Below are 27,689 nucleotides of genomic sequence, written 5' to 3'. Positions count from 1 at the left end.
ACACTGAGAACACTGCCACCCTTAAACAGTCACCTTCTGCCCGCCAGCCAGCCAGCCAGCCAGCCAGCCAGCCAGCCAGCCTTCCTTCCGGATCTGGCCCCATCTCATCTGTCCGGCAGGGCCTCTGAAACATCAAATCACATTGCTGTCCTTCTACCCACGCCCTTACCGCACACGGCCTGTCATTCCCGCCTCCACTCCTTGTGAGTTCTCCTTGCCACTGCTTCTCCTTCCAGGTCCAACTCATGTTCCTTTTGTCAGTGAAGCTTTTCCCAGCAGCCCTGGCAACACCTGCCGCCTCTTCCTTTCTCTTTGTCAAAGTAGGGCTAGAAATGATTTGTTCTTGAGAGAAGAGGGTTAACATCAATGTTAGGGAACATTGTACATTTCAAGCTGCTGTTAAAATTTCTTCACTTAGCGGGTGTAAGCAAAACCTACACCCTCCTCCTAAGGTCACAATGGTGAACGGCATGGTTCCACCAAACTTGACTCTGCAACCCCAATAGAGTCAAGTCCTCTCCCTAGACCTTTCCAGCCTAGGTACTTCCAGCTCCTCCATGAAGTCACACGAAATTGGGACATAATTGCATAAAACTGGCTGGAAGGAAATTCACACGATCCTCCTGTGAAAGAATATCACAGTCAACAGGCCAAGCTGTGGTGATGGTTTGCAAACCAACGCAGCTGAATTCAGGAAGATGGCAGCAGTTTGTGACAGTCCCACACGACACAGGGTTACCTCAGAGCAGCAGCGCACCTCAGCCTTTTAGCAAGGACAGTGAACGTGGTTTGGGGGGAGGCAGCTGCAGAGAAGCAGTGTGTGTCTACTGTTTGCTGACTCACGTCTGAACCACTCACCTTAGAAGCAGGGCGTAATGCAAATTACTTCTACGTTGTCTCGTTTTGTTCAAGCGTGTGCAGATCATATTAGGTTTTGGAGGAGATTGATGATAGAAATGAGCACAGATGAGGTCAGAGGGAATCATTTGTCATTCTCAAGGGGCCCCTCAAGCTCTCCGTTATTCTTGGGTTTGGTTTGATAGGTCTCCAGAAGGTAAGTCCAAGAGTATCCCCAGAAGTGAGATGGTTTCCTGGTGTACCCTCATATAGCCATATATACATACATAAGAATATACATCTTACATACATAAGAATATACATCTTATACGTATATTTCATGCATAAACCAGGTTGCTAATTAATTCGCACCTTCAGTTCTTTCTCAGCCCAAACTCTTGCTTCAACCAGGCTCTCCCTTCAGAAGAGCGCATAGGTAGGAAGTCGGCCCTTCGTGGTGGGGCATGACTGGAATCCCAGCACTTGATGCTGGAAAGCAGGAGAGTCAACAGTTCAAGGTCAGCCTGGGCCACATGAGATACTCTTTCAAAAGGTGGGGATGGGGCAGAGCTGGGAATATAGCTCAGTTGTACAACGCTTGCCTCACGTTTGGGAAGCCCTGGCTTTGAACATCAGCACTAAGTAAAATCAGATGTGGAGGCTCACAGCTGTAACCCCAGCACTTGGAGATAGAGGCAAAGGGATCCAAAATCAAGGCCATTCTCATATATATATACATACATATACATATATATATATACACATTCTCTCTCTCTCTCTCTCTCTCTCCCCATTTCCCTAGGCCCTGGCTTTCTGACCTGTTCCTATAAATGGCACTAGGAGCTGACCTAAGGGGTTGTGGTATAAAGTACTTGGGAGAGGAAGTAGCACCTGGAAAGTGCTTTGGTGGTCATTATTTCCGGAAATCTTCTCTCTGGTAACTTAGGATCTACAGCTTCGCTCAAACACTACACCAGCCTGAATGGGACAATGGAGTCTGAATTGAAGTTGTTTTTAGCCTTTAAAGAATGCAGTGCATTCAGCAGCACAGAAAAGCCCTTCACTTGGCTTGGCCGACCATATGAAATAGCCAGGAGTTTCTCTTCTCTCCTACGTGGCGCCTGAGCCTCAGCTGCACTCCCGGTTTAATGCTTACTCACTTTTTCTATTTCCCTTCTCTCTTTCTTTCAGCAAGCCTTCTGTGCAGGGGTTGTGTGTTTGCGAATACAGCAAGAAAAATTCCCAGTCTAAAGGCGTTCAGCGAAGTTCTAAGCGCGTTCAGTTTTATCGCACGTTTTATGCAAATATATTTCTCCCCACCTCAGCCTAGGGCTCCAGTGCCAGGAATGCTAACTGCTTCACCAAGTCAGAGCCAATCCTCTAGGGCAAGGTGAGGCCTGACTGACAGCACGTAGAGGGCGGGACTCAACGAGGGGCGTGGCCTTCGTCGGATTCAACCGGGCCTAGCCTGTCTCCTGTCCCCAGGGACACCCTGTCTCAGGAAAGAGAAGCTTTTGTTTTGGTGGACCAATCCTACCCTCCCCACCCCCCGAAAAACATGGACGTGACAGGTTCGGCAGCCTTCCTTTATTCCCCCTATTTCGATCCTCCTGCTTTTGCTGAGACAGGGTAGCCACACCTCCCGTACTTTCTACTGGGTAAAGTCGCATAGAGTTGCTTGTGTGTATGTGTTTTAAAGCTTCGCCAGCTGCTCGAAGAGTACCTCGGTCCCAGGTGGGAGAGGGTATTTAGGCCCGTCTGAGGCGAGCCAGTCTTCTTTTGAAGTTGCCTCCTGCGCTCGATTGGTCTTCCTTCTCCTCCCCTCCCCATTTGCTCTACAAGGTACCGAGCGACAGGGAACCACCAGTGCGGACACTCAGGGGATGGGGTGCTTTTTTATGTCTTCCCCCAACGTTGCCCCAGCCCACCAACCACGGCTGAGCAGCAGCGGATCGGGACAGGTGAAGCCCACTAGGTTCCGAGATCAGAAGGGGCAAGGACTTTCAGCAGGTGTTTGCGTTCAGGTACCGAAGTCTGCCTGGACCAATCCGGGCGAGTGTCCTCAGGTGGCACATTCCGGAGAGTGAATACATTGGGGAAGGAGGCCGGCTGCGAGCCGCAGGCACACACAGCAATTCAGCACGCTGAGGGGAGTTGTCCAGTGCGCCCGGGCACGAGATGCCACAGGCCTGAACCAGCAGGCGAGATTCTTTGTCGCTGCCACTCAGGTGCCAGCTGAGTCGTGCCATTAGGCTCTGTTTGCTGCTGGAAAGGCTGAAGCAGCCGTGACTTGTCCCGGGTCATACACCAAACCTGGGACCAAAATAACTCTGACTCCTCTTCCCCAGCAATCCCGGCAGACAACATCTCCTTAGTAAGGAGCTATCACTCTAACCTGAATCATTTAAAGTGTTCCTAATTGCAGGCCTCCAGTGGACTGTAACCACCACGTGACAGCAGACCCAGGTAGGAATGACTGAAGTCTTACCAAGGCCTGAACAAGCTCTTACAGTGCCGGGGGCCGAGAGGGGGGTGGTTGGAAAATGGTGCCGACCGGCATCAAATTTAGATTTTTAAGAAGTGGAAACTTGTAATGTCACCTCCTGTTTGTTGTAATGTTGGAACAGGAAAACAGTAGGGACTTAAATGGATGGCGATTCGGGAAGGCATGTGGTGGACAAATTCCAGATATTGCTAAGTCTTCACAACCTTTTTCCTTCCTTCGCCCAACCCCCCCCAAAACAAAACAAAACAAAAAAACACTGCCACACTTCAGTGTTTAAACTTCCCTATTAACGCTGATGTTGGCAGCTGTGTGGGCTTGTGAGGGCCGGGGAAACAATCAGGCCTATGCATTCAGATCTCTGTACACGGGGCTAGACACGTGCTACGCTCAGGAAGGAAAGTAAATTCCACCCGGCAAATTGCTCTAACTGATTCATTTGCCCTCTGAGAGACGCCACCTACCTGCCCCCAGGTATTCAGGTAATTGACAGGGGGGGGCGGGGCTTCCTGGGATGTTTTAGTCCCTAAGGTCTCTGCCAGACTTCCGTGATGTCACACAGTTCCTGCTCTGAACCAACCAATGCCTTCCTCCTTCCTCCAGCCACCTGTACACCGGAGTTGAGACTGGTCACAGCTCAGGCGGCCTTATAGAAGCTTCTGGCACAGGGATGAAAGCTGGCTGCTTTGAAAGCCTCAAACATCTTTGAACAGGTGAGCAGAAACTTCGATTTCCTCTCTTGGCCTTGAGACTACTGACCTTGAAGAAATCTGAACGAGCCATTTGAATGGGGGGAAAAACAGCAACAGAAAAACGCTCAATGAACGGCTCAGTCCAGAGTAACACCCTTGAGAGCAGAGGATGTCTGTCACAGTCTCACTCCATGGCTGGCAGTGTTGGCTCTGGGCAGATATTTAATCACTTTTGTTTCCTAATTATTAATCCAGCCTCTGCTTGTGAGGTTGATTCCTTTTAAAACCCTGAAGTGAGGTGAGGTGGTTTTTGAAACTTAGCTCAAATGTACAGACCAGTTCAGCCTGTTTTGTGTGTTGGGGGTGGGGGCGCTGTGTGCTGAATGTTCACAACATTCAGATTGTCTTATTTCTCCCCTCGCTTTCTGCATTCATCTCACTTTTGATCCAAAGCTGTAACACTTCCCTACATTTTTGTTGCTGTTTACAATAGAAAGTCAGTCCTAAGGCTGGTGAACTCTGGCTCCCTATTTTTAAGCCCCCCACCCCACCCCACCTCCTCCTCTCTCTCAAAAGCCTGCCTTTTGCTTGTGGAAACATTTAGCAGTCTGGATTAGAACCGTGTTTACCTTCAGGCCAGATAGGACACCTGCTGACCTTTGGTTAGAGTAAAGATTACCCCTTCAAGGCCACAAGAATGTAATGCTAGGCCTAGGGTTTTAAATTGTTGAAACTCTTTTGTTGTTTATATCTTGCTCTAAATATAATAAATATATGGAGGAGGTTGCTCTGCTAGGCCCTGGCTTTTAAAGAAATTTTGCCTCAAGGACCCATTTTTTGTTTTCTTACTCCTAATCGTGTAACCTGCTCTTAATGGCCCCAGGAGCCATACTCCACCAGATACTGTTATTATTAACAAGAGTGGAGGAGCAATTTCCCAGTCCACCTTCTTACCAAACTAGGTGGGAGACTCCAGGAGAGAAATAAATGAGTGAGGCCTTTTGTTTACATCCCTACATTGCTTCATTTTCTGTTCTTTCCCTTTCTTTCTCAGGAGTTAAGTTAGCAGATGGGTTTGTAAAAAAATAAAAATAAAAAAATAAGAAAATAAAGTAACCTACTAGAAAATATGCCCAAATACAGCCCTCTAGAACATTAAAAGAACATGTCCATGTTCCAAGGGTATAAACTGAAACAACAAAAAGTTATTTCTCTTAAATAGACAGTTGCTTCTTACCGCAAAGAATCTGCCCTGCTCTTGTCGCCAGTTTCTCTCTGACTCCTGGGAAGCTCAGGTTCTCTTCTCTGCCTGACCTTTGTGCCTATTATTCTCTTCGAAGCTCATGTGTTTGCAGAGTGACTGCTGTTTAAGCCTTAAAACATTCTCATTTGATTCAGAGCCTAGTGAGCAGACTGAGCAAAAGATTCCCCATAGCCTGGATTTCGTAAATATAAATTTGTCTTTGATGTTCCAAACCTCTGCAGATTTTCACCCCCTCTTGTTCGCCTGGTAGATTAGTTATTTTTATAACAATTTACTTATGGTCAAACAACAAATCATTTCATCATTGTCTCTGACTGCTTAGGAGAATAATGCTGTATAGATTATTGCCCCCAATACAAGAAAAGAAAAAAACAAAAAACAGGACAGGAACCAGAGTCAGAATATCTAGTATGGGGGCTCCTTGGTGGACAACTTGCATTTGTTTCCCTGTAAAGTTACTGGTGACAACCCCATTAGTTCAGCTTTATACAACGTGTGATGGGAAATTGTACGTCCTTCAGCAAATTAGTGAACTTCTCTGGACCTCCATTTCTTCCTCACTAGGATAAGAGATAAGTACCATGTGCTATAATGCGGTTCTCTGGGTATAGGCAGAGCTTGGAGTAAGTAGTATCTGGCACTGAGCTACGGACAAATAAAAGGCAGGTCCAACTCTACTCTAGGAATTTTCCTGGGAGCTTGGAGCCTTTGCAACTCTCCCTTGTGGCTGCAATTGTTCAGAGCCCTGCTCTTATTACTCTAATTAATTGTCAGTAATTAACCCCACTGCTAACAGTTTGGAGAAACACCAGTCTGGAGGGAGAAGATGGAACAAACTGACATTCACTGGGCCAGACAGTGTGTGTCTGCCAGCCCCCTTGGCAAAGCAAATTCTGGGGTGGCTCTCTTCCTTTCCCCAGCTCAGGGATCTCTTGAAACATCCACAAAGTGAGTTCTTGTAGACTTTCAAAAGAGATGTCATTTGAAGCAATCTGAAAGGGCAGAAAGTCCGGTCTGTTTTCAATCATGCTACTACCTATCACCACCACCCTGAGTGGCCTTGGGTACTTGGTCCCCTCTAATCTTGTAGATAAACATACTCCACCTCGGATTCCATGGGCGCTTGGCCAGGCCAGTGTGAAAGGCGACAGATAATTTGCAACCTGTACCTTTCTGTGCCAGGAAGGCTCATGGGTCCTTTGGGTAAGACCCATCCCCTTAAGTAGAATATGTTGTACCCTCCAAAGGCCTTGAATCATTTCATCAGAGCTGATGTGTTTCCAGACTCCCTGGGGACTTCTTCTGGTCCAACCCTCTTCCCAAAGTATAATGCACATTTGTGCCATTCAAGAGCAAGGGTCCAGTGAACTGAGGACTTCGGATTCTAACCTTAAATGTACTACAACTTGCTGAACAGGACTCTAAGGAAGAACCTCAGGCTCCTTGCCCATCACTTTCCTTACTCCCCCACCAACAATGAACCCCCTGAATCTTACAGGAGACCCTAGAGAGGCTCTTAACCTAAATGCTTGGGTCAGAGCAGTGAAGAACAGGGGTGGGCAGTGCCTCACTGGGGAGTGATGATCTTAATCATTTAACTCCAGGTGAAGGGATGCTGCCATCTTAGGATAGGCCTCTGGTCATTGGCATCAAACTTCCTGGGCTCAAAGCTTTGTTCTACCATATGCTTTCTTTATGCTCTAAACAGACCCTTTAACCTGTTTGGGGTGACCCTGGCACCATGTAAGCAGGTACTCATGTCATTTTTCTTGAAAAAGGCAGCATGGTGGTGGGGATCAGACAGACCTGGTTCTATTACATGAATCTCTAGCCTACACAAGGCACATATTCTGTCCCATTCTGATCATCTGGGAAGTGGGATACTTAGCAATCCAGGATTTCTGTGCTGAACAGTTGCAGCAGTCATGTGTGAAGTACCTGGCACATGCTAGATGCTCAGTTTAAGTACTGTATGAGTCCAGGACAGATTTGTTAGATTAACTACAGTTAGATGTCTTGGCCCACGCTTCAGTCTAGACGTTAGGATGGAAACGGCCACTGACCGAACAGAACACATGTCTGGAAAGACTCTCGTAGGCTTAGAAGGAAAGCCTGTTAACCCAAGGCCATGTTGTAATCTTGGCCTTCTAGGATAGAATGGCTGCTAGTGTGGTGTCTGGTCTTTTAAAGACCAGCAGGTGTAGCAATCTGGTGTGCAAGACAAGCGACCCAAACATCTTCCCACGGCAGAGGCTCAGGCTGCACTTCTGAGCATTTCCTCTCCTGTTAATATTAGAATTCTTCACCCCTAAGTGGGAGGCTGGCTGAGAAGATCTGCTTGGCTTAGGGCTACAGAGGCTCTTCAGTGCCCTCCGCACCTTGGTACCTCTGGACTGCCTGGCAGCATGAAACTATGCTCGATATTTATGTGGGTGGTAAATTGACTGCCCTCTGACAGTGTTCCCAAACAATTAAGAGCATTTCAAAACTGCTCAAAGGAGACTGTGTCATTCTTCCTGGGGGAATTAGATTTTAACCAGGTCCTGTCTCCGAAGAATTGAGGGTTAAGGTGAAACCGTTTAACACTTGCTAAGAACAGAGACCTACCGGAGGCCGAGATCACCGTCATAGAACGCTGGCTCTCTCCTCGAACTTCCCACCTCTGTCATTCCCTCCTTAGTCTGTGTGCTACGGCAGAAGGACGCCGTAGTGACCTATTGCTTAGGAACACAGATGCAGACTTCAAATCAAGGAGAGAAAGCACTTCCTATGACCTGGCATTTCCGAAACTGCAATAGGCTACCTGGTGAGGTGCTGAGCGCGTTGTTAGTGAAAATGATCATTATTTGGCATATGCAGCGCCTGGAATGTTTGGTGGCTGGGTTCACACTTGCATGGGTAATGGGTGAATGGGTGTGTGGATGGATGGGTGATAGACAGCCAAAGATGATTCCGAAACCGAGATTTCTTCAGCTGAGATGTTTCTTTACACATAGCATGAAAATACGCAGTGTAAAATCAATCGTTTTAAAGATTACATGAGAACAACACATGCCTAGAAGAAGCATATCCCCTAACCTGCAGCAAATTGGTTACTGAAAGTAGCAGCAACCAATTTAAACTTTTATATGCTAAAGCAGAAAGGGGCGAAGGCATTCCCACGTCAGACAGGGTGGGCGAACTGACTCCCAAACTGGGCATGTGCACGCTCTACGGTGGGCAGTTTTATTCCTTCTTAACCCTCTCTGCTTCTTCTACCTTTCTCAAAGACTTCCTCCTCTCCGCCCAGGGAGCCACGTTCGCCGTCATTACTTGAGGGTTAACTAGTGCACGTCAGTCAAATATGTGCCACAGGTTTCATCCCAATTAACCAGGAAGGCTTTCGTTGTTGTTTTTGACATCAAGAGTTCTGCTTTGGCACATGCGCACTTAGGCACCACCATTGTTTCCCGGTGACTCGGGTTTGCTTCCTGTGCCTGACGCATTTGTCATGCACCGGGGCACGAAAGACTTCAGCAGCAGCCGAGGGGAAGCTCTCTAGGAATTCTTTACTAGCTTCTTGGCACACAGCATGGCAGCAGCGTGTGCATGATGGGAGGTTTAACTATGCCGTCGCTGCCTGTTGAGATGATTTGTATAACAAGCTTGTGACAGCAGTCTGTCAGTCACGTGGCCTCTTATGAATAGAAGGCTGCATGCTTAGGCTCCGACATCCTCCTCACATTAGCACATGAGTCACCTTTTGTTTTCAAGCTCCTTGTTAGGCATTATGCTCATACTTGTATGACATCGTCCTCAGTGTACATACACACACACTCAGCCCTTCCATCGGTGGCCCCTGGAGGCCCTTGTAAATTGGTTTCACAGTCACCTCTAAAGACGTCTGCATTATATATAACTTATTAGCGAACCAAAAGGAAATCATTAGCTTTTTTCACTGGGGAAAGATTGCCATCCCTAAGTACACACCAGTCTCAGTGGCTACCCTCTCAAAATGTCTACACTGTTGCTTAGCCATGTGGGGAAGGGTCGGAGCAGGTCCTTGGGATTATTTACCTCATTCCTGTGGGGTCACCTCTAGGAATACATAGTCTCCTGGGTTAGTCCCAGGACTGCCACAGCTGACAGCCATAAACTCAGAGGTTCTAAAGCAACTTCATTTCAGTTCTAGAGTGCGTAGAAGTTTGAAGTCATCAGCAGAGCCACATTCCCATCTTTGAGGGATCTAGGAAAGAGAAAATCTCCCTTTGCCACTTCCAGCTTCAGTGGGTCCAGAGGTCACTGGTTGTGTGGCCTTCTAGGTCCTCACATGGCCTCCTCTTCTGATTCTGTCTGCTCTTTGGTCTCTCCTAAGGATACTAGATTTAGAGATCACTCGGGTAATCTAGGATGATCTCATCTCAAGATCCAGTACTTGATGACATACTTCAAAGACACACGTTTCCCAGTTAGGTCAGCTTCCTAGTTCTGGGAATGACCACAGACATGTCCTTGGGACATCATTTTACTCGCTGCACTCTCTCTGTAGCTGATGTGCGGTATGCACAGCCATCTCTATCTGCTTACAGAGAACTCTGTAGACCAGCAGCTCTCAACCTGCCCAGTGCTTTGACCCTTTCATACACTTTCTCATGTTGTAGTGAACCCCCAAACCTAGAAGTATTTCCTTGCTACTTCCTAGCTGGTATTTTGCTGCTGTTATTCTATGTTCAAGCACCTAATGAATTCTTCCCACTAACACTGTGACAAATCTACAGAAAGAAGGCAGGAGCTGCCAACCTAGATTGCAGTAGAAGGCATATCCGGCCATACTCTCAGAGGTTACCACTCCACTGAAACTTGATCCCCTATACCAGGATAAGCAGATAAATGTCGACTTCCAAGCACCATCACTTCAGGGGACTTTAACAGGTTACAAAGTGTCCCAGGAGACCCTTTGCCATCACCTGCACTACTCATGAAAACAGTTGGAAGGACCATACACCGAGAGAGAAGACAAGGGCGATCCGCCCATACTGTCTTTACTTTGGGAGACAGGTTTTGAAAGTAGAGTGACATATGCTGAACACTGAAAGGACAGAGCAAGAGACAGGAGCCGACAGCCAAAGAAATGAAGAATCTGCATCTTTGAAAACCACTCAGGCCTCCATCACTGGGAGTATTTGGAAATAGAAATTGGCACATTACTCCTAGGTATGGCAAAACAGCACTTCCCCACTTGGTGAGAACTTGCCCAACCCAGAAGTTTGTCATTTCTAAGCCAAGCACAGTGCTCACATCAGTAATCCCAGTGCCTAGGAGGCTGAGGGGAGGGTTGTCAGTTTGAGGACAGCCCGGGTTACACTGCAAGTATGAAGTCAGCTGGGCTTCATGTATAGTGAGGCCTCAAAAAAAATCTGATTTCTAGATTAAAAAAAAAACATTAAAAAAATGTTTTAAAATCACACAGAGTCCCCAATCTATGTGCATTTTTGTCCTTGATGGAAGTGTGTGGCTAGGCTCTTTGATCTCAGGATTTCATCCCCTTCATCAAAATCCTACTCACTTTTGTTTGTTTGGAGGTTTTGTCTGTTAGTGTTTTTAAGACACTTGTCTTATACTTGGCCTTAAACTTTTAATCCTCCTATCTCCACTTCCCAAGAGCTGGGATTAAGGCGTGTACCTCCAATGCCCCGTGTATGTGGTGCTGAAGATTGGTCCCCCAAGGCATGTGGCACTCTGTCAACCGATCCCCAGTCCCCAGTCCCCAGTTACCTCCTGTGAGCCTCCCTAGGAACCAGATGATCCATCAAGTTTCCTTGTCTTCACTCTGTGGTTCTCTTAGCCCATCTCCTCCAAAGCCTCATCGACATTTACCGTGTTTGCTGGCTGTGTCATGCTATGTATCTACATCTATTTTCCTAATTAAACTTGAACTCCATGAAGAAGGCATTGACTTCTCTCTAGGAGTCCCCACAGAGTTCAAGGCAAATACCGGTCACAGACAGGGCAGTCAGCACACATCTGTAGAACTGAAACAGTTGGAAAATGTTGATAACTCAAATATATCTCTTCATGTCTGCCTTAAACTTGGTTATGTGTTTAAAAAGAAATGAAAGTCACTTCCTGCATGGTCAGCTCTGACAGGGGCGGACAGCCGTTTGCAGATTGTTGCTCGTTCATACTTCTCTAAAATCAGGTCTTCCCAGAAGTCAGTGTCGATGTCCGGCAGTAATAGAAATACTCCGTCTTAATTGGGCATTGTTTGCAGGAGTCCATGTTTATAGACCAGGTTGTGGGAGGACATCTTAGTTAAGACAGAGCACTTAGAGACCAGCTAAAGGATGGCAGGTGCCCCCTGACATCCAGGGAAGAGTGGTGAGGTCTCCTGTCATTACAGATAATGCCCTTTTCTGGAAGACTGTGAAAAGCCACCCCCTGGCCTCTAGAACTCATTTGTAACCGGCTAACCACGGGGGGCTTTGTTCACTTAGCCACATCCCTAGTCTTTCCCACTTTCTGAATATCTGTGTTCCTGGTTATTGACTCCAGATGTGTTCTGCCGTCCCTTCTTGTTGGGTTCTGTAATTTCCTGGCAGAGTCTGACCTCTGCAGAGACCCCTTGTATTTTTCTTCTGTTCTCTCTAGTGTTTGAAACACTGTGCAGGCGAATGTCATTTGTGGATTTCATTAACGACTCTCTCGCTCCCTCTCTGAGGCCTTCGATTTAGAAGTTAAGCAGAAGCAGAGGTGACCACAACCCCGCAGCCCTCATAGCAGGCTCTGAGTACCTGCCTCTGTTTCTCAAGATGAAGTGCCCGTCCCTCGCCTGTGCGCACACAGATTCCTCCTCCAACCCTCTCCATAAGTGTCCATACCTTAAGTGTCTCTTTGTATTCAGGTCTGGTTTTCCTGGTTATATACAATTCTGTAAGTCAAGGAATAATGTATCTCAGTTCATAATTAAAAAGATACACATTCTCAATGCTCACTAAATAAATTCTGAAATTTAAGGCACAAGTAAGGATAAGAAAGGGAGGGAGAGAGCCATGCTCGTTGGCTTATGCCTGTAACCCCAGCACTCAGGGAGGCAGAGGCAGGCGGATCATTGTGAGTTCAAGGCCAGCCTGGTCTACATAGCAAGTCCAGGACAGCCAGAGAAACCCTGTCTGAAAAAAACAAAAACAACAACAACAACAAAAAACCCATCTTTTGGAATTGCTCTCTACCCCTGAACTAATTGATTTTAGGGGGTTCAGTCAGGCCCAGGACACTATTGAGACAAATGTGTCTGCTGGGCAGATTCCTTTAGAGAGAGAGCTGGTGGCCAGGGCCACCGTGGGAATCACTGATCCAATGGGCTTCTCCGTGGTTAAGCTTCTGCACAGGAATAAGTGTCCTGGCTATGGCTGGAGTGTGGGCCGGGGGCCAGTTTGAAATGCGGAATCACCACGTTGTCCAATAGTGCTTTCCCCAAAGTTTTAAAGCCCCATCCACAAAACTTTACGTCTCGAGGTTATTGGAGGTGTCCCTTTTCTTCTGGTGTTTCGTGACGCTGGGCGCTGGACCCAGGGCCTCACATCCCAGGAAACATGTCGTCATGGAGCCTAGACCTCCAGACCAGGCCCAGTTTCTGTTTCATAGATGTTAATGTTCGTGTGTGCGTGGCTGCACACGGGTATATGTGGAGGACAGAAGACAACCTTGGGTGTCTGTGTATGTGTGGGTACACGCGTGTGTAGATGGAGGTCAAAGAACAAGCTGGTGTCATTCCTCAGGCATCAGCCACCTTGTATTTTTGAGACATGGGCTGTCATTTGACCTAGAGGTTTCCCACCAGGCTAGGTTGGCGCAGGAATCTGTCTGCTGCTCGGTGCTGAGATTAAAGCTCATGCCGGAGGTATGGCTTTTTTGCTTGCCTGGCTGTTTTTCTTTTTTGCCACCCCCCCCCCTTTTCTTTTTAAATGTGAGATCTGGGGATCGAAATCGGGTTTCTATGGTTTCAAGGCAAGCTCTTTACCTGCTGAGCTCTTTCTCCAAGCCCTTCTTCCCAGACTCCACTTTTTTGGAGCTAAGTTACCTGAGTGATGGCTTGGTTATAGGTTTCACCTATTCATTTGAAATACATTGTGAAACATCTCGGTTGGTTGAGGGATAAAAAGATTTTGAACAACTTTAAGCCATTTTTACAAAGCGATACCCAATGTGGTGGTAGACGCTTGTCATCTCAGCACTCAGGAGGTTAAGGCAGGAGGATGGAGTGATGGTGGACAGCTTGGGCTAAATAGTAAGACCCTGAGCCCCACCTCCTCCAAATCATGAGGTGAATGCCCTCCAGCAGGGGCAGAGGCTCTCACTGTCTGCCACATTCTGGGCAATGTCCTGGATGGAGAGACGTGCTCAGGCTCTCGTGCACTCGTCCCACAGCAAAGCTTCTGCAGGACCTAGTTGCTTTGTCACCGTCGTCTCTGGAACATAGCTCTGTCTGCACTTCCCTCTTGTCCTATAAACTCTTCAGTAAGTCATGTAACCTGGCATCTCTAACCAAGCACGAAATGAGGTGGAGCTATGATCAATTTAGAGACTGCTTACAATTTAGTGGCACGCCTCTGGTGCCCCGGCCAAGTCTACAATTTCCTCATTGCACCTGGCTGGCTACCAGGGCTGATGTAAGGAAAATATGAAGACTCACCAAGGCAGTTAATCCCAGGGTTGAGTCTAAGCCGCCGTGTTGACACCCCACTTTCCCTAGTTGAACTTCTAAGGAAAACACTGATAAGACCTTGATTATAGGTAAAGCAAGTGAGGAACTAGCCTTGGGGTGCAAAGTTTACAGAACAAAGATATCACAATTTTAATAGTTTTCATGTTATTACCCGGCAAAAGCAAATCGAGAAACGAGTTTATTTCTGCTCATGGTTTGAAGGAAGACAGTCCACCACAGCTGGTAAGGCAGGAGTGTGAGGGGCTGGCATCATTGCTTTCCCAGCCAGGAAGCAGGGAGAGAATAATGCTGGGAGCTGGGCTCACTTCCCCCTTCCTGTTTGTAGTTCGTCCAGGACTCCAGCCACAGAATGGCACTGCCCACGTTCGGAACGGGTCATCATTCCTTACTTAAACCTCTTTGAAAACACCTGGCTGTGTTGCCATGGTGACGGTGAAGTTGACCACGTGGTGCTGTTTTTAAAAACTCAAAAGCAAGGCAACAATCTATGATGAGCAAAGGTTGGAAACTGGTTTTAAAGATCAGATTAGTAATCTATAGTTCTTTAGGAGTTACTACCATGGTTTCTTTAATCTCAGGCCGTGACATGGCTCCGCATAGCACCAGTGGGATAAGTGTGTATGTTATTTAGGGATGGATTCAGTGGGGGCTTTCTCAACATAGTGTGATAGGAGTTTTCTGTAGGCAAGGTGGTCCAGCAATTGCTTCTTCCCTGAGTGGGGATAACTGTCGTCATCCATGACCCACTTTCCTTTTCAAGTGGGTGAAGGAGGTGGGTGGAGCTGGAAGGTTGTTTCTTCCCATCACTCTTCCATCGGCTTCTTTCCACTCGTCACTTCAACCTTTCACGGGCTAGTAAATTTCAACTATTTGTGCTTTGGGGTGGAAAAAATATCACTGGTTGACTCTTTGTTTAATTGGTTTCCAGTTCTGTTTCCTTGCATTGTGTGTTGTCCATATATTTCAAAATGAGATGAAATGAAATAGCCTGAAATGTCCCAAATGCATCTGTTCTAGGGAATAACAGAAGACTGTGGACTCTAATACCAGGCTGTTTAGGTGGTGAAGGCCTCTTTCTGTTTACATAGAGCCACAAAATAGCTTTCCATCTTCCCACTCATGTCCACTGACCTTGTTTATGCTTTTACAAGCTCCATGCTTCTCCTTAAAACCCTCGAGCTTATCTTTCCATCCGTCTGTCTGTTTACCTCTGGAGAGACTGCTGTCTCTCTGCCATGTAGATGCTTGGAGAACTCCCTTCCCACTCTGACAAAGCCACGAATGCTCAAGTTTCTTCTAAAAAAATGGAGCAGTGTTTGCATTTAATAATCGCACATCCTCCCATGTGCCCTAAATCTTCTCGGGATTACTTAATATTCTACAATATAGGTGTATTGTTATGCTGAATTTTTAGGAAAAAAATAAGGGCGAAAGGGTACATATTTAACGTAGATGCCTTCCCTGCCCCTAACCTGTGGTTGACTAAATACATGAGTTTAGAATCCCCATACATGGAAGGCTCTCTTTCTTTCTGCTTTCTCTCTCTCTCTCACTCACTCTCTCTTTCTCTCTCACACACACTATTCCAACCAGTCCTCAGGGCAGCATCTCCTGTGTAGACACCCAGCTGCAGCAAGGAAGCATGCTGGGCCGGCTGAGGATCAGCTCAGGGGAACAGATATCTGCCTCCCTCCATCCCGGAGTTTCGGAGCTCCCCCTTTCCAGGCAATGTGGGAGACACACTGACAAATTGGGGTGCTTGCTGAGGAGAGTCAGTCAGCCTCACAGAGACCAGAAACCTGAAGAAATAGTGGGTGAACCCAGCTCAGCCCAGAAAAGGACATGTCTTCAAATACTGAAGCACCAAGGAACTACATATATTCTACGAAGAACTCGATAGAAAATACTGCGTACCCTGGAGGGAGGCAGAGCTGTGAAGAGGGGCGGAGCCACGGGGCCATAATTCTTGCTCAGTGTGTGAACATTTTCCCTGATCTAAAGATCCACCTGAGGGCAGAATGATCCATTTTATAAAGTCATTACTGTATCATTTAATGACCACTCTCAAAACTTCCCTTCAATGCAGGGTCTGTGTGCCATCTTTGAAAAGATACCAACGCAAGACGCACTGCCCTCCCTACAAGTGGAGCATCACCTTCATTTTCTCAGTTTTTTTATTTGGTTGGTTTTGCGGTGCTAGGCCTTGTGCCTGTTGGGCAGGCTCTCCACCCCTGAGCTCTATCTGCTGCCTGGGCTATTCCTTTAATTCCTTTAATAATACGGAAACCCCTCACGACTGTTCCAAACAGGGACTCGGGAAACAGTATAAGGGATGCTTTATGGTGGGATTGGTTCTTTCAGTAGCAGAAAATGAACTTCTCAGCAGAGCCAAGTGATGTATTTACTCATTTGTTCTCTGTGAGCTTTCAGGGTGCCCTGTAAGGAGAAAGAGGGTGTCCGCAGGCCACCAGGGCCATCTTACTATAATGGGCTCCTATTCTCGTTGTGTTTCTATTGCTGTGATAAGACACCCTGGCAAAAAGCTAACTAGAGGAGAAAGGGGTTTGTTGTGACTGCAATCCCAGGTTACAGTCCAATGTTAAAGGGAAGTCACTGCGACAGGGGCTTAAGAGAAATGGTCGCGTCACATCCACCCTTGAGAGCAGAGAGACATGAGTGAATGCTTGCCTGCACTCAGCTAGATTTCTCCATTCGTATCCAGTTCAGGACGCCCTTGTCTAAGGAATTGTGCCACCCACAGTGGCCTGGATCTTTCCATATCAATTAACGTAATTAAGACAAATCCCCCACAGACATGCTCCAAGACTGACCCAAAGTAAGAAATCAGTCCCTCATTGAGACCCTTTTAGCGGTCGATTCTAGATTGTCAGTGTCTGAAAGTCACATGAGTCTTCCATGAGAGATTGTTTCTCAATGTGAGAGGCCAAGGAAGCATGACTTCTGCTTTCCGTGTTCTCGATCTAAACTGTATAAAAGCCACATCTTATGCTACCTCGATCCTCAGCCAGGGCCAGAAGGACTGGCCTACCATACTGAGCATTTGTAAATAAATACTCTCTACCCACCTTGGCCCTGAACTTTCCTTTTATCTGTTAGGTTAAATGATTCTTGATCCCGTCCTTTCCCTTCAGCAGCCAGGCTTTATGAATGTGTAAAATGAGGATATGGTATATGCTATAGCAAGATGTTATATGCCATATGTTATAGATGATAGAAAGAGGGTAAAGAGCTGTCGGGTAAATGGAAGAAATCTTATTTTCTGAAGTCCGCCTAGTTCATTGCTGTGGAGCCCAAAGTGCTTGTTCAGCCAACCCTCTCCCAGCCCGTTTTTATTTATGTAGACTTTATTTAGTCTAAAGTAAATTCACAAAAAAACTTATATAAGTGGTATTTACATTAACATTACATTAAGAAATTGGTTTACCATCTGGCCAAGAGCCAGCAGATTCACTGCTGGGAGAAGGACTGGGAGGAAGGGGAGAGAGGTTGGCAGTAAGGTGGGGGAGGAGGGGAGAGGAGGAGGATGCCTGCCAGGCTTGCTAACTCTGTTGGGGTGATTCTGTCCCCTGGGCATCCCAGTTCTCCTTAGAGGCAAGCTCTGTCTCCTCAGAGTGTTGTCATCTCTACTTACAGTCAGACCCAAAGAGATTCAAATCCTTCTGATTCCCTGGGTCTTTTATCTTGAGGCAGTTCATTTTTGGAGGAAGATGCTGGGGGACAAAGGGAGGAAAGGCCCAGGGGGAGTGGAGTCTGGCAGCCTGGCCTGCTTAGTTCCCTGCTGGGTGTGACTGGCTGGTCACTTAGGTGCGATGCTACAGTTTCCTGATCTGTTTAGTTAAAAGCAAAAATGTCATGGGGCATTGTGAGGATATGACGCAGCAGTCTAATAGTGTCCCCAACACAGTGCCCAGCACATAGGGAATGCTAAGTAAACAGTTAAGACACAAAGTTAAAAAATCATCCACTCTGATGGGCATGGTGGTGCACACCTTTAATCCCAGCAGTCAAAGAGCGGAGGCAGGCAGGTCTCATACATAGTAAGACTGACACACACTCATATCCACCCACACAGACACACTCGTGTGTGCACAGACGTGCACAGATACACACTCAGGCAAAGTGTAAAATTGGCAAAATCCCGTGTTTGTGCGCGCGCACACACACACACACACACACACACACAACAAAACAAAAAACATTTTCTCTTTATTAACACAAAATCATAGAAATCCACTTGTGAATGGGATTTTATCTAGCCTGGTGACCTATAGGGGTTTTGTTTTGCTTTGAGTTTTGTTTGTTTTTTTTGTTTATTTGTTTTGGGTTTTTTTTTAAGCTAGGATTCTTAGTACAGAATATTATAAAGAATGTGACATGCCAGTGAAACACAGGCAAGGAAGGGGAAGGGTCATGTGCCAGGCAGCTTCATGTTACGATAATGAAAGATCTCAGTCAGTGTCTTACTTTTTTATTGATGTGCAGACACCATGACGGAAGCAACTTACGGAAGGACTGAGACACAAAGGGGATTAATGGGAAGGAAGGAGGCCTAAAAGGGAGAGAGCAGTGGGGATGTACAGTGGAAAATGTCCAAAGTATGTTATATACTTGCTTGAAACATCCTTGTGTAACACTTCATAATTTAAAAAAAAAAAAAAAGCTAAAGGCGCGTCCCATTGACCACATGACCTGCCTGTGACTCGCCTCCCAACAGCAGCATCCCAGGACCAAGCCTGTATCATGAACCTTTGGGAGACACTTGCCCAGATGACAGCAAGTGAGACAGGGTCTCTCTTTGTCTTGCCCCGCTTCCATCCCCCCAGAAGATCTGAGTGAGGCACGTGGATCCTCCCAGAACACGTTATAAACCACACGTGAGGTCTAGACCAGCATGTCTCTGAGAAGGGAATGGTGCGCACGGGGAGAAGTTGCTCTTTCATCAGTACCTGGAGCTGTAGCCTGGCTTTCTCTTAGACTGTGTCCTGCAGCGGAATAGAAAGGACAGGACCAGAGCATGTAGGAGTGTGTGACAGAAGATCTGGGGCCTCGGTTTACCCTTCTGAACCTTTCTCCCTACAGTAAAATGTCAACTTTTTGGGTGGCTCGTCTCCATTCTCAGATGTGTTTAGTGTTTCTAGTTTCCCTGAAAGCATTTCCCATGAGATGCCTTCCCAGAGTCCCAAGGGCAGATAGCACCTACGAGGTTTCCTTGCACTCTTGACTGACAGCAACTTCACCCCCTCCCTGAACCCTTCACCTTTTGCCTTCTGTGGTCTCGTTGAGAGTTAAGGAAAATGTTGTGCTCTGACATTTCAGGCATTTTACTACAAACTCTTGTCCAGAGTGTTTTTTCATACCTCCTATCTGAGTTCAGAAACGTAAACAGTGAAGCCGACTCAGCACAAGTTGGAAGGCATGTCTTTTCTTCCTGAGATAAGGCTGTGTTTAGACAAACAAGCTCAGAATGTTTGGAAAAAGAAGAAAGATGCAGCTCAGTGTGTAGACTGCTGTGCACACCCCTTCTGTCTAGTTCATGTGTCTTTCTGTCCCTGTAGAAAGCTGAAAGCAGTCTTTACTGATAGTTTTTTTTTTTTTGGGGGGGGGAGGGTGAAGAGAGAGAGAGTTGTGTTGAAGGTGAGGAGAGTCTCCATGCTCCCTTGGCATAAACAGTGGCAGAGTCCTGGCCAACAATGGTTACCTGGTCTTTGCCAAGTTATGTGAATGCTGACCTCCCTCTGGACTGACAATGCCTAAAATGGCATCCTCCACATATGTCTTTGTGGTCTCCCTGTCAGCTCACAGCCTGGCTTAGAGTAGGTAGTAAGTATTTATTCATTGCCTAAGAAACTTGCAAGGTGTAAAAATCAAACATCGGCAAAATTCCACTCTTTGGGAACTCTTTCCATATCAAAGAAAAACGCATATTTCTGCGGTATTTTTTTTCTGGGAAAAATATTAATATATAATTGAATCAAAGACTACTGTCATCAAAGGCTACTGTTGTGACAAAGCAGAAAGTTCCTCCTGTGGGAACCGAAGCTTGCATTTCTAGGCCAACAGAGCTAGACCAGGGACGAAATGAATTCTGAAAAACTTGTAAGAAAGTCAATAGTAGTTATTTGTATGCCTCGTGAAAATCAAAGATCTTCAAGGAAGTTATTTGATCTGTGCATCAGCCCTCTAGGTCGAGCTATCATTAATCTATCTTTTAAAGGCATCCACACACAGTAATGGTAGATTTTGAACTCAGAGGCCACTTGACTAGTGACAACTGGACAAGAAAAGAAGGTAATGAAGGCAGAAAACAAACAAACAAAACCCCAAGTCATAGTAAAAAAAACAGTAAACCATAGTAAAAATACAGACCAGATGTGATTTTATTAATAAACTATGTCTCTTCTGTGTGATCTACGCATTTCACCAGTAGACAGGCCCCATGTGATTATTAACCCATCCACACGGGGATAATATACAATGTTCCTACACTATGACCCGGAGGCACAGTGAGGCAAAGCTTGTTCTAGAGTAGCTGCCCCACCCGGTCTTCTGAGTCCCAGCTCAGCACCGCCCCTTCCGCTCACACAGCTCTGACCCCCTCAGGTTACGGTGTGAACGTGAGCTGCCTTGTTTTCTTACAGGTTTGCATGTAGGTGGCTCTGAGGATATCCTGACCTACTCACGAGGAAATACTGCTTTGCCGGCTTTCCTCATCCCCACTCAGCCATGAACCAGCCAGACCTTGCTGACGATCCAAATCCCAGCCCTGAGCCCCTGTGCATGGTGTGCGGCCAAAGCCACTCCCCGGAGGAAAACCACTTCTACACGTACACCAACGACGTGGACGACGACCTCGTGTGCCACATCTGCCTGCAAGCCTTGCTGGACCCCCTGGACACTCCTTGCGGACACACCTACTGCACCCAGTGTCTCACCAACTTCCTGGTGGAGAAAGACTTCTGCCCCGTGGACCGCAAACCCCTGGTCCTGCAACACTGCAAGAAGTCCAGCATCCTGGTCAACAAGCTGCTCAACAAGCTGCTGGTTACGTGCCCGTTCACAGAGCACTGCACTGAGGTGCTGCCGCGCTGCGATCTCCAGCATCACTTCCAGACAAGGTAGGACCCCTTCTCTCTCTCCTTTCCCAGGGCCGGCTAGTCAGCCGCCCACACGGGTGCAGCAGGGACTCATTCGTCTGTCTCCCTAGGGCCTTGCGCTCCCCTGGCGCTCTGGCACTCTACGGGATGCCCATTCTTTTTTGGAACCAGCCAAGGGGGTCTGTTCCAATAAGATACAGTCTAGGTGTTTATGACTGTAAACCAGGTGCAAGGAAACGTCACTAAGCAGGACTAGGCTGTGTGCATGCACGCATGTGTTTATGGCTTTGAAAAATAGTGGTGTGAATGTTAGGGTTTGGATACCAAGTTTCACCACTGGGTCATGTTTTGGGTGCTTGGTCCTCAGCCAATGGTGCTGTTTGGGGAGGTGGCAAAGCGTTAGGAGATGGGACCTCACTGGAAGAAATAGCTTGCCCAGGGCATACCTCTGAGGTCATGCTATGTCCCCATTCCCCTCTCCTCTCTCTTTTGCCTGGATGCCTTCCTCACCAGTGTGGACAGAAACCTCTGAAACTGTGAGCCCAAATAAGTCCTTCTACGGGCAAGCCATTTCTTTTTTTAATTAATGTAAGATCTGCATTTGTTCGTTTACTTATTTTTAACTTTAAATTTTTGATTGTCATATGCTCATCATATTTAGAGTTGAGTTCTATAAGATTCTACAAGTTTCTTTCAAATAAATCAACTAAGTCCGTAAGTGAGAAATTCAGAAAAATACCGCCCTTAGTTCTAGCTTTCTTTCTATTGCTGCAATAAATACCACCACCAAAGGCAACTGGGGATGAAGATTTGGCTTACACATCCCAATCACTGCCCATCATTAGGGGAGGCCAAGGCAGGAAGTTGAGGAAGGAACTGAAGCAGAGGCCGTGGAGGAACATTGCTTCCTGGCTGTTTTCAGTTTTCTTTCTTACAGCATCCAGAAGCAAGGGCGGTACCACCAACAGTGAGCTGGGCTCGCCCACATCCGTCAGTAATCAAGAAAATGCCCCACAGACTTGCTTGCTTCCTCCTCCAGTGAGGTTCTCTCTTCCCAGGTGACTGTAGTTTGTGTCAGGCTGACATAAGATTGACCGGAACACCCTCTGAGTGACTGTTTGTCTCTCTTTTGGTCGAGGAGTGCACAGTGGTGGCAGAAAGGAGACTTCCTGCTGGTGACCGGCATCCCTTGTTCCCCTACCCACCTCTCGGTTTGTCCCTTCTCAGTGTTGTGTGCATTCCTGTGTGGATGGCCTCCCCGGTGGCTCCGGGCCTGTTCCCCATGAGGAACTCTGAGAAGTATACTTAAGGTGCTTAATCAAGTGTGAACAATAATACCACAGTCATTTTGTAAGAGGAAATTTGCAGGCTTGCATCTATCTTGGTTCCTGTCACGGCCAGAGCAAGAGGCAGGTGCATGCAATTTTGTTAAGGTCACATTCCTTAGGTCATGAATCCATGGCTTTGTCTTCTGAGACATAAGTAGGTTCTCTAACATGAAAGTTTTTATCATACAAGGGCCCGAGTGTAATGCGTAGCTCATGTTTACGGTACTGGCTATGCTGGTGGACTCTAGATGCCCAGGCGGATGTTTCCAGTGTAGGTTTGCAGTAAATGCTGGTTTCAGACACAGAGACCCATCTCCATAGCTCCCCGAAAGAAGATGTGGTCAAAGGAAATCGTGGGGAGGGAGAGTTTTGGTGACCTCTGCTGATGATTTTGGCTAAGTGTCAGGGGCATCATGGAGAGGAAAGTAAGTCCAAGGTCAAGGTTAGGTAGGCTCTGGTGCAATTATGCCAAGACCAGGGTAGGGAATATCAGAGACCTGAGGAGAAAGGGTCCTGGTGGACATCCCTCTGCGTGTGTGCCAATGTCAGGTTCCTACCATGGTGTCATCGTTCCTTCTATTTGAGATGTATTAGTTCCCTGTTGCTGTGGTAACAAGTGGCCACACAATTCAAACTTGTTATCTCAGAGTTCTCTTGAGGTTTATAAATCCGCTAAATCCAATCCAGTTGGGAATCACCCAACCAACATCGTGCAGTTCTGGGCTAAATTCCATTGGGCTGTAGGGAAGGTACTGCTACTTACCCCTTTCAGCTTCTAGATGCTTCCTCTCTGAGGGTGACCAAGCAGTGATGGAGGGTAGCAAGCCCTGGGGTCGACTGTGGCAGACCAATGAGGTTACAGGGAAAGGATTCCACATTTCATTGCCCCAACACAACTTTCATTCATCCCCCTGCTGACGCCACCCTGTGATCAGGACATCTCAAGGAAGCTAGGGGAGAAGTGTTGACAATCACACAATTGGTAATGATATGCACTTGGGAAAGAGCTGTGAGGGAAGAACCCCAGACTGACAGAAATTTGGTCACCTCTTCAAGCTGTGGCTCTCTGGGGAGGAAACCCCCACCTCAAGGAAGCATGGTTCTCAACACCTGCTCTCACACTTCTCCCTCCACACTGGAGCTGCCTAAGTAGGTTGACACCAGCATTTCCCAAAATACCTATTAGTCATCAAGTGCTTAATATATACACAGATGCCCTCCATTGCCAGCACAAGCATTGATTGGCATAGACTAAGAATTTGAAGCTAACCCTGGCCCTGCCTTCTCATCCTTCATAGACCTTGGCCATTGCTGGTCGGTAGACCACCTTTTACTCCTTTTAAAAGGATGTTAAGAAGATCCACTAGCTACTGCTGTAGGCGTCTTTCAAACTGGAAAGACTCAGGTGACCAGGAGACAAGTGTCTCTTTGCATGAGGCCTCAAGACAGTTGAGACCATTATCCTATCCCCATTCTGGGGAGAGCATTTGTGAAGACATTTTGCTCCTTTTTCTCATTTTTTTGAGACAGGTTCTCATGAGTAATAAATTGGCCTGGACCTCTATATTGCAGCTGAGGATAGCTTTAGATCCTCTCCTGCCCCTTTCTCCTGAGTGTTGGAAACACAGACATGTGCCACCACATCCAACAACTTAGCATTTTTTTTTGATCATTCTGTATTATTACTTTGTTCAGTAGATACACATAGAAAACTTAAGAATTGCTGAGTTGGGGTGGAGCTCAGTTCGTAGAGTGCTGGACTATCACAAAGCCTTGGGTGGGATCCCCAGCACCACAGAACCTGGGGCAGTTCAAGGCTAGCATGAGCGACCTCATACTCTGTCTTCAAGAATATATTTATGGCGTGTAACATTATGCTTTCAATATTGGTGCGTTGTGGAGTGGAGTGACGAAGGTCCTTAACATGCTGCTCACTATTTAACATGAACTACTCGCACCAAGTTTTCGATGACGGAAACTCTTAACTCTTCCACGTATGTGACCCTCGAACAACTTCTGCCTGTTTCACTAAATTTTACATCTTTAACTGGCGGTAGACTTGCATCTTGGATACGGCTGCGCTACATCTGTAAGCAGATGAGGCATTCTCCAGGATTCCGGCCATCTACACATGGTGACCTTCAGAGCCAGAGCTGGGGGAAGCCTTGGTAAAACCTGCTGGATGGGCTGTGGCTGTGAGCGACTGGCTCATTGCTGACACTTGCCTCAAGATTGGATCACCTACCTGGTAGTGTTAGTAGCCAGGGTCTCAGTGTATGGAATCTGACTGGTGCTGTTGATTTCTGGCCTCATAGACGCCTTTAGATGATGTCATGTGTCTTCTCAGAGTTCCCAGTAGGGGGACAGGGCTGGTTGAGTTGGATGGCAGCTTTCCTAACCAAAATATAATGCCAGGAGATGTCACGGGGCAGCTGCAAAGGGCCTGGCTGGGAAGTCTCTCTCTATAGCTCCTGTCATTGAGAATGCAAATAGATTCCAGCTAGCCACTCCTTGCTTCTGAGCAAGACTTAAGTCAATATCATATCTTCACTGTGTGACAACCTCATCTGCTTGAGTGACATTTATCAAGGACCATAAGAACCTGAGTCCTAATGAAAAAGGCTGTGATTTCCGCTTCTGAGGAAATGACCTTGGAAGGCTGGAGAAGCTGAAAACCTCTCACTCTGAGTGGGTTCATAGGACCAACACCGTTCCCTCTGTCTCTAGATGTTTTAGTTATAAGCCTTAGCCTCTACTGGCTGAGCTGTCTCTCCAGCCCCGTCTTTCTTACTCTTTAAAAGTGGTAGATAATGGCGCTGGCCCCACCAAAGCACCTACTGGCAAGACAAAAGAGATCATTGTTCAATGTTTTTGAAAGAAGCTGAAATGAAAACATGATTCAATTGGCTCAGTCCCCACATGGCTGCAGGTTCTCAGGGGAGTGTCTTTTAATTAAGTCTGGCCAACGTCCTCGGAGTGTCTTCTTCAAAGATCTGCTCTGGGCTGTCTGTTAACCTTGACTTCTAAGGGGAGGGAGGCTTTTCTGTTGTTTTTAGTACAGTCCAGGTTTAGCTGGCTGTCCACTGTCTAGGCAGGTTTTCACAGCAGGGCATCACTTCTGAACCCGTGAAAATAGTACTAGTCTATTTGGTTGGTCACTTCCGGCTGGCTGGACATGCCCACGAGCATGCATTCTTACAGAGACTTGATTTGGTTTGACTGAGTTCTGTTCTTTTGAGCCGGGGTCTCACCCTGTAACTGGCTCTCCTGGAACTTGCTTATATAGCCCAGGCTGGCCTTGAACTCACAGAGATCTATCCGCCTCTGCTTCTCAAGTGCCGGGATTACAGTTGTACGCCACCATGCTGGCCGTTATTGTGACCTTCTAACCCTGGATGCACCTTGGTCCTCACCTCTGTTCAGTGAAGAGAAAGGAAAATGGGAAATGGTGGTGCATATCTGAGGCGGCTTTGCAGGATAAAGAGGACAGCCTGAAACCCACCAGGGCAAGGATTAGGGTTAAGATTGTTTACTCTCAAGGAAGCTGTAAAACAATACGAGGTTATTCCAAGTGAGACTTTTCTCCCCAAGGGAATTATGCTGATTAGGATTACATCTGGCAGGCCAGAGAACATCAAGTGGTTTAGGAATAAGGAGCTGGAAGTTTTATTTTTCTCATGGAACACAGAGTCTCAGGCAGCAAGGCTAGGACTAAGATGACGTCACCCTGATGCCATCGGGAATCCAGGCTTCCTTCTGTTTTTCAGATTGGTGTCACCCTCAAGCCTGTCACTGCATGGCCTCAAAATGGCTGCTCGCCATCGTGTCACGTAGAAGTTTCAGGAGGGAAGGGGGCCGAGACTGTTTCCTTTAAAGACCCTTCTGGGATGCCTGTACCAGTGAATTTTGTTTCTGGCTTATTGGCCTGAATTGTGGTCCAGGACTACTGATCTGCAAGGGAGGCTAAGTGTATTTCTGCCACAGAAAAACCTGGGTTCTTTCTGTTAGAAGAAAGATGAGGTATCTGGTGTGCGGCCAGCAGTGGCTGCAATATGACAAGGGAGCAACACGCAGACCCTTTTCATTTCCGTATGGCATGTTCATTCATTCATTCATTCATCCACTAATTTATCCTGAAATGCAAGGAGACAAATGAATAGGTGAACCTTCATTTTTCCTAGAATCTATATCGTGTCGTGAGTAGCACTCTGCCACGTCCATTCACATCATTACGAAGTCATGGTAGAAACGGCATGCTGCTTGTGAGTTGGGGGTCTATGCATCTACGAAGGGCTTGCGAAAACCCACATTTAGGAAAAGATGGTGGCATATCATCTTCCTCAGTCAAGGAGGAAAGACAAGATGAGAGAAGGATAAACAAGCCAGCAGCTAGGCTCAGTCACTATTACCAAGAGTCATTAGCAAACTAGTCACTGATGTAAGCACTGTTTTGTTCCACCTTCATAACAATACTCTCCTGAGTTAAACACTGCAATTGCTGCTGTTCTCTTACAGAGGTGGAAGCTGAAGCTCAGAGAGGGTAAGCAGCAGGCCTGTGACACCCAACACCGGGTAGAACTGGGATTTAAATCTCAAGCTTGTCACCTCAGCACCTAACTCCAAACCCGACTTCCTCCTTGCTGCTGCTGACCAGCTTTGACTCACCCCCACATACCAGCCTTCCCTGCCAGAGAATTCAAGTTTGGGCCTCAGCAAAACTAGCAACGAGTATGTCAGGCCTTCTCAGGAATTGCGTATGTCTGATCTAGACTATGCACGTTTGGTCCACAAGCAAAGCTCGGATGTGTTTAGATGCTCATAGCCCTGCCTCACCTTCCACCCAACTCTGACACCAAACTCTCAGACACTGTAGAGCTGATCACGGTTCCTCCTTGCCTGTAGACACTCCTGCGATCGCCCCTCTTTCTCACAGGTGCAGTCCATCGATCTGGGATGTAAACTGTCCCTTCGAGCCATTTCTCTGAAGACTTAGCCCTTGGTTTGGCAAGACGGACTAACTCTTCTTGAATAGGGAGTCTCGGGAGTGTCTTGGCCATTCAGAACTCTCGTACATAATCCCATAATAACTTTAAGCTGGAAGAAGTAATGGGGTCAGGTCCTCACGAAAAGCCACATAGATTAACTTCATCTTAGTTACTGAGAGGCTCCGGAGCTACAAGGCAATGCCAGCCCTTAGTACAGGGAGGACTTAGGGTGACTCTCTTCTCACAGACCAAGACCCTGTT

At 47.0% G+C, this 27,689-nt stretch overlaps 1 protein-coding gene across 1 annotated transcript in view; it reads left to right on the top strand.

The window, feature by feature from the left end:
- Nucleotides 1-2,325: 2,325 nt before the first annotated feature.
- The window catches only part of Lnx1 (ligand of numb-protein X 1), a 107,259-nt gene continuing 81,895 nt past the window's right edge, over nucleotides 2,326-27,689 (top strand). Inside the window, exons 1-4 of the mRNA XM_060380764.1 lie at nucleotides 2,326-2,408; nucleotides 3,263-3,303; nucleotides 3,944-4,053; nucleotides 20,660-21,136. Of these exons, the coding sequence (XP_060236747.1) occupies nucleotides 20,745-21,136 (392 nt within the window). The 5' untranslated portion in view covers nucleotides 2,326-2,408; nucleotides 3,263-3,303; nucleotides 3,944-4,053; nucleotides 20,660-20,744. The remainder of the gene's footprint in view (nucleotides 2,409-3,262; nucleotides 3,304-3,943; nucleotides 4,054-20,659; nucleotides 21,137-27,689) is intronic.

The sequence above is a fragment of the Meriones unguiculatus genome, chromosome 3 (assembly GCF_030254825.1).
Source record: "Meriones unguiculatus strain TT.TT164.6M chromosome 3, Bangor_MerUng_6.1, whole genome shotgun sequence".
In the NCBI taxonomy this organism is placed as follows: Eukaryota; Metazoa; Chordata; class Mammalia; order Rodentia; family Muridae; genus Meriones; species Meriones unguiculatus.
This window is presented reverse-complemented; position numbering and strand designations above follow the sequence as displayed.